General features: G+C 35.6%; 2 protein-coding genes across 2 annotated transcripts in view; one reads left to right on the top strand and one right to left on the bottom strand.

Moving 5' to 3' along the window:
* Positions 1–2,256: 2,256 nt before the first annotated feature.
* Positions 2,257–5,023, bottom strand: LOC108360696 (uncharacterized). The gene is made up of 4 exons (XM_017613091.1): positions 4,638–5,023; positions 4,388–4,535; positions 4,027–4,323; positions 2,257–2,908 (listed from the first exon to the last, which is right to left on the bottom strand). The coding sequence occupies exons 1-4, from the start codon at positions 4,967–4,969 to the stop codon at positions 2,420–2,422; spliced, it is 1,266 nt and encodes a 421-aa protein (XP_017468580.1). The 5' UTR covers positions 4,970–5,023; the 3' UTR covers positions 2,257–2,419.
* A 5,548-nt stretch (positions 5,024–10,571) lies between these two features.
* The window catches only part of dap (cyclin-dependent kinase inhibitor dacapo), a 10,609-nt gene continuing 7,687 nt past the window's right edge, over positions 10,572–13,493 (top strand). Inside the window, exon 1 of the mRNA XM_017612830.1 lies at positions 10,572–12,004. Within this exon, the coding sequence (XP_017468319.1) occupies positions 11,847–12,004 (158 nt within the window). The 5' untranslated portion in view covers positions 10,572–11,846. The remainder of the gene's footprint in view (positions 12,005–13,493) is intronic.

Genomic DNA, 13,493 nt, shown 5'->3' with positions numbered 1-13,493 from the left:
CAGTGATGATGTATCTTGTCAGCACTGATGCCCTAGGCTTTTATTTCGATTATAGTTTTGTTTTACTTACATTACTTACATCACATATATTTTGTCAATAAAATAAAACAATTGTTTATAAAATCGTTTTAGCAATTTTCTTGTTTTTAATTGCCCAGTTTTATGCTTTGTGCGTTTATTTTCCATAACGGTTGTTTGTAACAGCCAAAACGAATCGAGATAGATATAGACAAATGTATACATAAATGCTCAGAATGAATAGAGAAATCGATTAAGCCATGTCAATAATTAAACCATGCAAGCAAGTATGGAAGAGCTTAAATTAAAACCGCTCGAAGCAAGGTCTTTAATGGAAAACTATTTCGCATGAAAAAAATTTAATTTCAAATTTTGTTTGAGTTAAGCTCACATATAAAATTGGTAAAAAATGTAAAATCATGCTTTTATAAGTGTCGAATAATGCTTAGGATAAAAAATTGAAATTTAAAAATAAACTCACAAAAGCATAAAACCAGGGCAATTAAAAACAAGAAAATTGCTAAAACGATTTTATAAACAATTTGTTTTATTTTATTGACAAAATACATATATGTGATGTAAGTAATGTAAGTAAAACAAAACTATAATCGAAATAAAAGCCTAGGGCATCAGTGCTGATAAGATACATGCAGCACTAAGGGTTAATTTGTTTGTTTATACTTTTTGACATTATAGTACCAAAAGAGAGCCGCACTGAGTTGTCAATCACACCTTGTTTAATACACCTTGGTTCTACCCAAGGTACATTGAACAGGTAGTATCAGTAGAGCAGCTGATTTGATTTATTTTCAAATTATTTGGTCTCGAAAATGTCAAATATTTTTAATTTTTTCTCACGAAAATTATAAGTTGTTAAAATCCATTTGCTTGTGAAACCTTTTTCCATACAAAACACGCGATTGAATAGCAGCTTTTGGAACGTTCGCCCAACGACCGCTGATTACTGGGCCTTGCAAAGGATGGATCAATGCTTCGAGAAGCAAACAAATTTACTAGGAAAGAAAGTTGCATCAATTTTTATTTCTTCCAAATTTCAATTTTTTATTTTTTATAATTTTTTGTATCTCACATGGCACGCTTTGATTTAGAAGAAAAAATTCAGAACAGTTGTTGACACTTTCGATACCAGAAGCAACAACAAAATTTACGCAAATGTTGTTTTTGCTCTACTGATACTACCTGTTTAATGTGCCTTGGTTCTACCCTCCTATTTTTTTATCATGAAATTTCCGATGGATGCGGGTTAAATGAGAACTCGCCGAAGTAAAATATCATGACAGCATTTGTTTTTGTTTTTTATTCCATACCAAACACTAAAAATCGCATTAAACATTTTAACATAAATTTTTTGAGCAAAAGTAAAAAGCTAAACAATTTTAAGAAATAGCTAAGAAGCTATACAGTATATTTCGGGATAAAACCAAATAAAACAAGCTTAATCTAGCCGGAAAATATCTGATGGTGACCTGTATGAACTTTACGCCGTCATGGACGTAGCAAATTAAAATACACAAATTTTCCAGCTCTGGTAACAAAGGAAGAGAAATCAAAAACCAACGCAATTCTACATATGTAATGCTGTGCCTTGGATAACCGCTCACACGCAAAGCCCATTTAACAGATTCCTTATGCAACAACTCTCATCCAAGGCCGCCAAGTATGCATAACTGATCCTTAAGGCCTCCTCTGCGATGAAAAGGCCAGGGGTGGCTAAGTTCTTGGCTTAGGCGGCTACAGCGCCAATCAACAAAACGAAGAGTATGGGTAATGGAAAGAAGAAATTTCACTGGCAATCGCAAAAAATAGTTTCAACCAGAATATCCAACGAACATCAACTCGTGCTCGTTAGAGCTCAGTACACCATGGACAAATAGCGGTATCTCGACGAACACCAGCTTCTCAATGCCCTATAGATCTGTCATCATTTTCGTCTCTTTATTAGGTGCAGAATAGTGGACGATATCGAATAAAGATGGGAGAGTGTTGAGTGACAACTGTACGAGATCAATAAGGTTATTGACCTAGTCAAAATCTAAGAACTAAATTCCAGGGACCGTAATCATTATAAGTAAATAATTTAAATTATTATTTTAATTTTTTCGCTCAAGGGAAATAATTATTATTTGATTTTAAATTTTTCGATCACAAATACTGATTATTTTATGATTTTTATTTTTTCGCTCAAAGATAATTCTTTTTATTGAATTTTTTCCACTTAAAAATAATGATTATTTATAAAATTTAGGAGGCCATATAGTTTTGGAACTTATTCCTTTTATTAGGGTGTAGCTTAATAAAACCGAAATAAATGCTTCATGCAAATGACGTAACTTCGTAGATATGTATATATGTATGTATGTAGACAAACAGTTCATTTTTATCAATTTATAGGCGCATTCAGCTTAACAAATTCATCCACGTTCTCCTGTTTTCCCTCCCAATCTATGTTAGAATTCCATACACGAAGCTCATTAAAACGATACAGTCCATACTTAAAAATCTCTTCTATGTGTGAGGTTTTCAGGATAATCTCATACTCTTGTTCAAACGAAATTGGCACAATTTCCTTATTTCTCGTATCCCCCAGTATATAGCATTTCGGAAGATCGCTTTTCACCTGACAAAATGGCATTTCACAAAGTAAACCATAAAAACCGATAAATTCAAATTCATGCACGTCATCCAAAATTGTCTGCCAACTGGGAATGGAGTTTTCGTTTAAAGTTTTCAATGTTGCTGAGAAATGTTCATAGTAGCAATGAAGAAGTTTATAACGTTCCCGAGTCAGAGCATCGAAGTTCAAACAGGTCTTGAGGAATAAATTCAAATCATAGCCACAACTGCCAATGAAGCAATTTTTGAAGTTACACTGCCAAAATAAATAAATATTAAATATGTATTACGGCTCTATTCTGTATCAGTGACAAATTGTTGTCACAGTTTTTTTCCAGAAAATATATGAAAAAGTTTAAATTTGTCAGTAAAAATATTTTCCATTTACATACATATAGGTACATATGTGATAGGGCGAGACAATTTTTTTGACAATGTGCGTATAGCATAGGGGGATTCTACATGTAGTTCTAAGCAAATTTGCTTCTAAAACCACCTTATCACCCTTATAGCATGTTTTTATACAAAATTTAAGCACTTCTTTAAGACACTACAGCAAAATACTAAGAAACCCATCTTCGCAATTTAGAAAACTCCAAAATGGTTTTCGACCCATGGTTTCTTCGGCAAATTTGCTTAGAATTACACGAATAATCCTTCTGTGCTATACGCGCATGGTCGAAAAAATCTCCCACACATATTGATTCGCCCTAATATCCACTAGAAAAAGTTTCCGCACAGAGATTTTTTTACCAAGTTCAAACTAGAGGTATTCATCTAACGTCACATACAAATTTATAATTTGATCGGCAGTTTATCATTTTATGTCAATATCCCTTTTATTTTAAATAAAACAATTTAAACTATTTAAATAAAAGTTTCAAACTTAGAATAAAATTTTGATAAATTTGCCAAATTTTCAACAAAATATCAAAAATTTTTGTCAGAATTACTGATGGGGTTTTTTTTTAAAGTTGTAGATTTTCATTCACATAAAAAAAATTCAAACACACTTTATATGGAAGAAAATTCGTGACACCGTCAGCAAAAAATTCCCAAAAATCAAGAGGATTTTGTGCAAACCAGCGTACCCAAAAATTTTATAGAAATTCTGACAAAAAGGTTGGAAATTTTGCTGAAATTTTTTTTGCTCAAATTGAAAATATTGCAATTTTTTTTAATTTTATACAAAGTTTGGAATTATGTATATTCAAATGGTTTATTTTAAATTAACAATATTTTAATAAAAATTAAGAATTTTTTTTAATAAAAGTACTATGAATATTAAAAAAAATCTCTTTACGGAAACCTTTCCCAGTGGGTATGTATGTATTCATGAATGCATCCCCGCATACACATATTAAATTTACATACAAACAAAACATCTTCTACTCGTTCAGGATTTCCATATCTGTTTGTTTGGCATCGAAAATGCATATTTTTCATGTATGGTTCACCAAGTGCGATAACTTTCAACGTTTGCCCATTTCTATCCAACAGATGAGTTAAACGTTTGCGAAATGTTTCCACACAGCTGCGCATTTTTGTAGTGCTTTCTTTAAATTCTGGCCAATATGCTTCTATAGTTTTAATGGCAGCATACATGCGGGTTTCCACTTCATTATTAGCCAATAAGGGCGAAGTCTTAGATATAATATTATCTATGGAAATCTTTGACAGAAAAAAATTGATTGAACGTACATAAATATATAAAAAATATATGCGGAGATATAACCTTTTTTAAATACACCAAAGAACAAGCATGAAATTGGGCCAATTTTCGCAAAACGGTTTTTGCATCAGATGACGCCAGACTACTCCAGGCAATGTTTCCACTTGGTTGGTATTCCAAAAACATGAAATTATCTTTAAAGTAAAAGTTTCTGAAAGAAAATTAGAAATCCAAATACATGTGTATGTACATATGTATGTATGTACACTATGTATACAAGGAATAAACTGCAGAACAAAGTTTTTCTACTCACTCTACGCCGAATTTCGTCACATGGCCATTCCAAATGACGTTGTGTTCTTTAAAAATTTCCTTAATTTGAGGTAAGACCACCAAATGCATCGTAAACTCATTGGAATTACTCGCGTCTGAAGTTGAATCTTTTACAACGGCCGTGAAGCAGTTAGTCCCTTGTTTAGTGGAGGGCTCATTCGCTTTTTCGAACTGGTATCTAACATCAATTCTTCGGCTATCGTCCTCTGAAGAGTACTTGACATCATATCTAAATTTTAAACAGTTGGTACCCTCCGTACTAAATTTGTCTTTCAAGCAGCGGCTAATAGCATCATTAAGACGATTTGGCATTTTCAAGGTTTTGAATGTTTAAATAAAATTTTAATTAATTAATACAAAAGACAAATTGTGCGAAACTTTAAAGAGCTTTGCCGATAAACATATATGTATGTATGTACATACATATGTGCATATGTGTAATCAGAAAAGTCAGCACGAAATTAATTTCGAAAATGTGGTTTCTTTTAAAGGCGAATGCATGGCTTATATGTAAATACGGTGACCATATCTAATCTAGCCAAATTAGGGAACAAAAAATCTTATTGGAATTTTTCTACAAAAGCTAATAATTTCTAAATGTTCTTGGTTAAAAAGACAGGAATATTTCAATAATATCTACTAACAGACACTAACTAAGCACAGAAACCTAGTCGGCAGTACCGTTATTCATTGATTTTTTATTTTTATTTTTTTTTAATAGTACGCTTAATTAGAGTGCTTGCCAATAAGACGACAGCGGCCGATATGGTTAGAGGTGCGCCCGGCCACCCGGTAGGTGCAGTCGATCTCTGGACCGAGCATCATCCAAAAAAAAAACAAGTTTTTTTCTAACAGCGGTCGGAATGACAAACCTCCGACTGTATTTCTGCCACGAAAAAAGCAAATTAAAACCATTTGCCATTCGAGGTCGATGTAAATTTGTAGGTCTCTCCACACTTTGTGTGAAAACATCAAGGCACACACTACAAATTTTAATTTTATTTATGTTTTCTGCCCCAAATAGACTTACATACATAATAATAAAATATTAAGCAGTCTCACTTTGCTAAATTAAAACTAAACTTTTGATATAACGGACCAAGAATCTACATATATTTTTAGTACTTTCCAAACTAAGTTTTTTACTTTCTAAAAAGATAAATCCTACCGAATTTGTATTATTAAAAGAAAGTTAAAGCATTTATTGGGTGGTATGTATAGTTTATTTCAATGAACTAGGAAAACTTATTATTGGATATAGGACAAGTAAAGAAATTCAGAACATTTTGCGACCCATAAAAACTAAATAAATTACCAGGACAATTGACTAAAAAAGTGGACTGTCCCGTACAATATAGGACCGATGGTCACCGCACTTATATATTATACATATACATATGTACATATATGAGTTTACCTTAATTCTTTTTATTCAGATCCGTTATTCTACTTTTCAGTAATACCAATGTTTTTTTTTGGTAAGTAGCTTTTTCTACAACTTGACACTCCCACACTCAGTGATGTTTTTTGGAAGATGGGGAAAAAGGAGAAGAATTCATTCCGACTTCCTATAAAGGTAGCGAAATTCCACAAAAAGCTGTACACAGTAATATTTTTGGAGTATGGGACTACCACGGAGGCACTACCTTTCCTATAGAATAAGAATTATCGAAATCGGCTGACGTGGTCCAAAGTTATGCGGTAACATACATACATAAAAACAAATAATATTCCGGCGAATTGATAACCTTCTCCTTTTTTGAAGTCGGTTAAAATTGATTAACTTTAATTATTTCATTTAAACTAGCTTATTTACATCAAATATAACCTCAAAAATCAGATCCGGAAATACTCTAACTGCTTGTGGATCGTACAGATTCAGGTGTGACAGTATTTTTTTGTGTTAGAGAATATAATTAAGAAGCAAACATTTTTTGCATTAAGAAAAAAAATCTACCAAATTTTTATTTTCATTTTTTTGAGTTCTGCCTCTTGAAGTTGCATTCGTAAACCGAGAGTAGATGCTCTACTTTGAGCTTTTTATACCCGAGCGCGCTCGTGAACCACTTTGTTCACGTAACGGTTGTTTGTAAGAGCCTAAAGGAATCGAGATATATGTAGGTCAATGTATACATAAATACTGAGAATGAATAGAAAAATCGATTAAGCCGTAAGTAAAGTAAAAATTTTGACGGACGGTATTGAAAATGGGCCAAATCGGACACTAACTATGCCTATCTCCCAAATATCGGTAGTTGGCGGAAATACTCGTCGGCGAACTCATTACCTTCGATTCCACAATGGTCTGGTACCCAGCACTGTGTTACCGTATTTTTGGCCGCCAAAATTTGTTGTGTGTCAAAGCAGTATGTATTTAACCAGCTGGTATTTCATCGTCCTGTTTGCAGGGGCCGGAATTGCTGCTTGGCTATCTGCAAAGATAACCTCTTTAAAGTTTAATTTTGCGCAGTTTAAAATTGCGACTATTTCAGTCTGAAACAACGAGGAAATTTGTTTATGGGAATTGCAAGTTTGGTGCTAGCTCCAAAAATATCTGCACCTGCTTTGTCCTCCATCCTTGAACCGTATGTGTACCAGTTGACGTATCTGCGGTCAAGGGCGCAGGGAGCGCATTTCGCGATCGTGGATTCTCACGTGGAACTTTATGTCCATCACTTTCTGGAATCAGAAATTTCTCATATTTCTAACCCTGGTGTATCTTTCCAAGAATGCCTGCATGCAGCTTTTTTGTGTGGAAGACATTGTTAGATAGTCGAAGTTTCACATCCCTCGTGGCTGCTTTTTCCTGGATAAAAACATGAAGAGGAGGCCATCCTAGAAACGACTTTAGAGCCCCAGCTAAGCACATTCTTATTGATTCAGACACGGATAAGCATTCCAATCCTTTCAGTTTGTCAAGGCGTAGTACAGCAGTTTTTTGCAGTGTCTTCTGCCACCACGCAATCGGCCGGAGGATCATACGATAGAGCCACTCTGTCACCCTTGAAATCAATCAGCATTTTCTGCCATAAAGTCTTCTTCAGGCCCACATGCCCAGTGCGATTTTAGCAACAGTTCTCTCAAGATGGGAGTTTCAGATAAGTCTCTTATCCAGTTATTGCACCTCATCGGAGTATGCAAGCACTGTCGCTCCAAGAGTGACCGGATCAAGGTTTGCTTCAAGAACAGCCTTCTGAGGATTTATGCTGGGCCCTCATTGGCACACCAATTTGAGACCACGCGAAGAATTTTCCAGTAACTATAATATCTCTCAAGATGGGAGTTTCAGATAAGTCTCTTATCCAGTTATTGCACCTCATCGGAGTATGCAAGCACTGTCGCTCCAAGAGTGACCGGATCAAGGTTTGCTTCAAGAACAGCCTTCTGAGGATTTATGCTGGGCCCTCATTGGCACACCAATTTGAGACCACGCGAAGAATTTTCCAGTAACTATAATATCTCTCAAGATGGGAGTTTCAGATAAGTCTCTTATCCAGTTATTGCACCTCATCGGAGTATGCAAGCACTGTCGCTCCAAGAGTGACCGGATCAAGGTTTGCTTCAAGAACAGCCTTCTGAGGATTTATGCTGGGCCCTCATTGGCACACCAATTTGAGACCACGCGAAGAATTTTCCAGTAACTATAATTGCCATCTCACAGCCTCGTAATCGCATTCATGTTGTCTGATAAAGAGATCGTCTACCACAAGTGACCAAAGCAAGGGAGGAAGGGCTTTTCCGTGTGGGCAGGCTCTCGTGGCTCTGATATTCACTTGAGTATTGCCCAAGGAAAATGTATGTAATTACACGCTCACGAAGCATAGCGTCGATCCAACCAATAGTAGTAGGGCCTAAGACTAAAGGAGAGCGACCTCCTTGTCCTCGAATGTGATTTTGATCTTACTAGCCAGATACTCTAAGGCCACATCCATTGATTTCCCTTTGACGTTAGCAAATTGAGTGTTATATAAGAAAGTGGAAGCGCTAAGTTTCTCCCTAATATGGAGGTCTTACAGTGCAGAGCCGCGTCTTAGCACCCACAAAGACAACATCTTAGTAGGAAATCGATCGACGCCCACCAGCATTGAGCAAACATAACTGTTCAGAGACCAGACACTAAGAAGTGACAAACACCTGTCCAGCGTGCAGGCAAGGTCCTCATAACATCCAACATCCTCAGGCATCTGCAACGTACCCGACACCGGAATCTCTATTGACGTCACACGCTTTCTTGACCTGGGGTTCGCCGTTTCCGAGGATGAAGAGTCAAGCACTTAGCTAGGCCTCTTGGGGGAGTTGAGCCTTACTGATGCAACAACAGCAACACAATGGACAAATGAAGTGAAAGGTCGTGGTTATGCAGACAAACTTTTGTTTGCCAAATTAAATGGCGGCTGCTTAGTTTGCTCGGAGGTGGTTATGTCGAGTTTGGCACAGGGTTGCGCGTTCATTATGGTTTTCATAGCTATTGCCAACACGAAATGAGAATTTCAGATGTACATAACGCGCACAATTAATATTTTTTTTTTATATTGCATAGGCAGTTAACTGTGCCCTAATCTTTGAAGCTCCTACAGCATAAATTCAGTTTTCTGGCTTTCGGTATCACGGCAATTTTTGTGTATAGCAACAATTGTCTAAAATTTTTGTATATGACAACACCGAATTTGCTGCAGTTTGACCAAACAAAATTAGTTTGCTGTGAGAGTCGCCAAACTCGCTCTCTCCGAGTTTGCTGCAACAACAATTACAAGCAGTTTGCCAAACAAAATTTCTGCATAACACCGACCAAAGAGGAAATGTTTGCATTTGGTATGAATAACTGCGTTTAAATGTTACACTAAAAAAAAATATTTCTCTGCGGTGGAAACTACTTTGACCAGATATATAAACTTGAGGATCTTATTTTGTTAACATTTTTTTTTTTAGCAAATGAAATCAAAAGTAAAATATAAATCTTATGTTTAACTACTGTCCTAGCAGTGGCCCATGACCCACAAACGTGTTTGTGAACATGATTTTGCACTAACAAAATATAAAGGCACATAGTAAGAAAGTGAAATCTTGTACGCCAATGGAAAACGGGGAGCAGAAAATCCAATCTTACTACAACTAGAAAACCAGAATCCAATTCGGCCGTCGCATTAAAAATCTGATGGCCAAAGAAGACTAGAACTCAAAATAAGAAACATGAAATAAATAAGAAAAGAAAATAAACATTAACATTAACACAAAAACACAAGAGGTAGAACCGGTTTACGAGTAATTGAAATCATGGTGGGGCATAAAGACAACTTGGGTACAGCATGGACAAAACAAAAACCTGCAAGAACTCAAAAGGAGATAAGAAAATAATACGTGGATAAAAAAAAACTAAAGGTTGAGAAAAACGCTCAAAAAATAAGAACAGCTAAAACTTAAAAACAAAGATACACACCTTCTTGCATACACTCTGGCATGCTTATGTACATGCACACATACAAAAAAAGAACTCAACCAAATCTCGTAGCTGTCGGCAAAAAAGAAATCGAAGTGGCAGAAACGAAAATCAAGAAGGCAACACAGCAAAATTAAATAAGTCGCATACATATATATATACAGCAGGACGATAAGGAGTAAACAATAAAGTTCCAATTGAAAGTAAACTCGATCGATCATTTTCTGTAAGTGTATAGGTGGAATAAACCCCCAAAAAGGGTGTTAAACAAACCCTCGCTTTCGCACTCCCATGTCCATGCACTCACAGCTGAGAGGGCAATACAAAAATTTTAAATGCTTACAGAACACCCTGTGCCACAGCGCTGTTAACGCTCCATTTACAGAGAACGTAAATTTATACTTAACGTTCTCTGACCGTATCTCGTCTCTTTTATTTCACACTTGTGCAATTGGGTGTGCAGCCAACGAATTTGTGTGTAAACATTCGAAAGCAGAGAAAACTACAACCACCACCACGGCCGTAAAGACGCCAGAATATTTCTTGTGCGTAGTTTTTATATTTATAATTTTGTGCTGCCTGCTTATGCTGGCAATTGTACAAACGATTTTTCGACGGATGATGGCAAAGTAAAAATCCAAATTTGTTTCCCAACGTCAGTACGTCGAGAGCGTTCAGCGAGTACAAGTCATTCGTTTATAAACAGTCTGATAGTGGAGAGTCGCATTGCGTTTGCTGTGCATTTGTACGTAGAATTTCGGACGTACGTACTGTAAAAATAACAATAACTGTATAAAAAGTGTAATTAAACCCTCAAATTTGTGTTCTGTGATAAATTTTTTAACAAAATTTGGTTTAAAAGAACACAAAAGTGTTTGGAAAAGCTCGCTGCTATATAAGCAAATCATTGAGGCAACGAGTAAACTTTTGACATTTCGTGTTGTTGCTTTGGTGGAGAGTAGCGCACATACATAAGAGCGTATAAAAGAGACAAAGTGGAGCTGCTGTGCAAGTTGTACCATGAGACCTGCAAGTGGGGGCGATGTATTGAAAAAGTACATATAGTAAAATTTAAATTTTTATAAGTGCTAGAAAGGTGGAAAACTTGTGCGTGTCAAGTAAACAATTTGCATGAAAAAGTGCATTGTATCATAAATTATATTGGAACTCCCAGTACCAGTTATCGCCAGTGGGCGCAGGTTAGGTGGAGCAGGCTGCTACGAAACTGTACCCCAAAGTGATTCGCACCACTCGAATGTACTAGTGCTAGTGTGGACGAATTATCGCATATAAAAAGCAAAAGTGGGGAAATTAATAAGTTTTGGCGCGAAAACTTTTGACAAGTGCCAAGTCTTTTGGCATTGGAGACCGAAGATCCAGCAACAAGTCAACGTGATTGAGGGAATTGATGAAAAACACTGGTCGCGTAAAACAACGCAATTGGCAAAGTGTATAGCAGGAAAATTTTTATTTTATTTTGCTTCGCTTTGCATAATTGAACAAAAAATAATAAAGAAAAAACGCGTTAACTTCAAGGTTAAGTGTTGTTGCAAGCAATTTGTTGGCATAACACAATAAGTAATCACTTCACATAAAAAAAGCAAAGCAATTTAATTGCAAAAGACCGAAAGTATATACATAGTGTATGCTGAAACTATAGGTTATTAAAAGTGCAATTAACAGAATTTTATCAACGCCTTCATCCTACCTTGCATTCGTGTGTCAAGCAAATTTTGTAAAGTACATTAAGTGATGACTGCGGCGCGTGTCCTTAATCCAGTAATATTAACAGAATTTTGTAAACTGCGCGCCAGTCCAAGCACAATGGGACGTAATGTGACTTGCAATCGTCAGTTGAATCGCATCAAGCGTGATCTCTTTGGACCAGCAAACCCGGTGGAAACACAAAAGTAAGTACTGATTACAGATAGTAAATTGAAATGATTTATTGGAGTAATGAAAGTACCGGAATTTGACTTTCAGTTTAAGGACCAAGAAAGTGGTTGTTTTTGTTGTAACAGCATAACAACTCGCGAAGGATTTTGGGAAATATGTACTCCCGAAGTGACATGACATTTCTTGGCAAGAAATAATGCTGGTTCCTTCCGGCAAAGTTGAGCCGAGCGCGTTTGGAATGTCCACGAAGTCGTTATGTGACTTCAGCGCTAGAGCGACGTTGTGAGTCCATTGTATCCTTCGGAAGCTACTGGGGCTAGAACGCGCTTGAAAAAAGCGCGCTTTCCAAATGAGGCCGCTTGCACAAATTTTTATCATTCTTTGGGCTTTACATTCATAAAAATTGTTGCAATCCCTTCTGAAAACAAAATATTTCAATCGAGTATTTTACCACTCGGAGAAACCTCTACATTACTTTTGTCGTAGCGGCAGGAAATTTATTTTTTAAACTTTTAAAATAACAGTTCCCCATCGGCTATTATCGTATTTATGTACGTACATACATATATCTATAGTCTTTTTCGAACAGGAAATTTCTTATTCAATTTATCTGTTGAAGTAATAGGACAAGTCATCTAAACGCGTAAATGCCTCGTCCCTATGTCAGCCTCGTAAACTTACTGAATTTTATATGGAAAATCGGTTTGCTTACGCGGTTACGAGGTATTTACGCGTTTCCATGAATACCAACAGTTTCACTTCAGTTAAGTGAAAAATTCAGTTACTCTATTAGCTGAATTTACTCTACACTGGTGGCAGAAATAATGGAACCGTCATATTTTGACTAGTTTTGGTTATATTTCTTTGATCTATTTAATATATATATTTTTTTTATAAAAGTCTAGCTAGTTATACAATAAACACAAAAAAATCCACATTTCAAACTTGTACAAAAATTATGAAAATTCAACAAATTTTTACCAAAATTTCAATCTTTATCCAGAATTTTTAGACAGATTTTTGGAATGCAGTTTTTAGCCTATTCAATTTTAGTATAATGAATTGCAAGTTTCAAGCCGCTACAAAATACCGTTAATTTTTGGCAATTTCGTTTGTTGACGGTGCTAAGCATTTTCTTTCATATAAAAATAATCGATGATACCATGATACAAATATAAATATAAATATTTTTATCATGGATGAAACTTTAGGTTTGTTCGTCGAAAATCCAGCAAGAATTATCCAACACTCAAAATATCAGAGAGTAAGAAAAAATTCTCTCAAATTCTCTCTCATGTTGAGAAACTTGCAAATTTCTGCACGAACGCAAATTTGCAGGAATTTGCAAGTTTCCCTGCCAGCTGGCGTCCACGGTTGCATTTCAAACATAAAAAATTTTTTATAGAATTTTTAAAATTCTTTCGGATGGCCAAAAACAGGATATACATGTATATTTCTTGTTGTTCTGACTTTCTTTAACATACATTTCAATTTCTTCATCGT

Source organism: Rhagoletis zephyria, unplaced genomic scaffold (genome assembly GCF_001687245.7).
Source record: "Rhagoletis zephyria isolate East Lansing unplaced genomic scaffold, Rhagoletis_zephyria_1.1 Rzeph_scaffold_00016, whole genome shotgun sequence".
Classification (NCBI taxonomy): Eukaryota; Metazoa; Arthropoda; class Insecta; order Diptera; family Tephritidae; genus Rhagoletis; species Rhagoletis zephyria.
This window is presented reverse-complemented; position numbering and strand designations above follow the sequence as displayed.

Excerpts from the sequence above, each read along its gene's own strand:
- LOC108360696 (XM_017613091.1), bottom strand. The coding sequence starts at position 4,969 with ATGCCAAATCGTCTTAATGATGCTATTAGCCGCTGCTTGAAAGACAAA. Across the intron at positions 4,536-4,637 it reads GTGACGAAATTCGGCGTAGA|AAACTTTTACTTTAAAGATA; the intron begins GTGAGTAGAAAA and ends ATTTTCTTTCAG. Across the intron at positions 4,324-4,387 it reads CTTTGGTGTATTTAAAAAAG|ATTTCCATAGATAATATTAT; the intron begins GTTATATCTCCG and ends TTTCTGTCAAAG.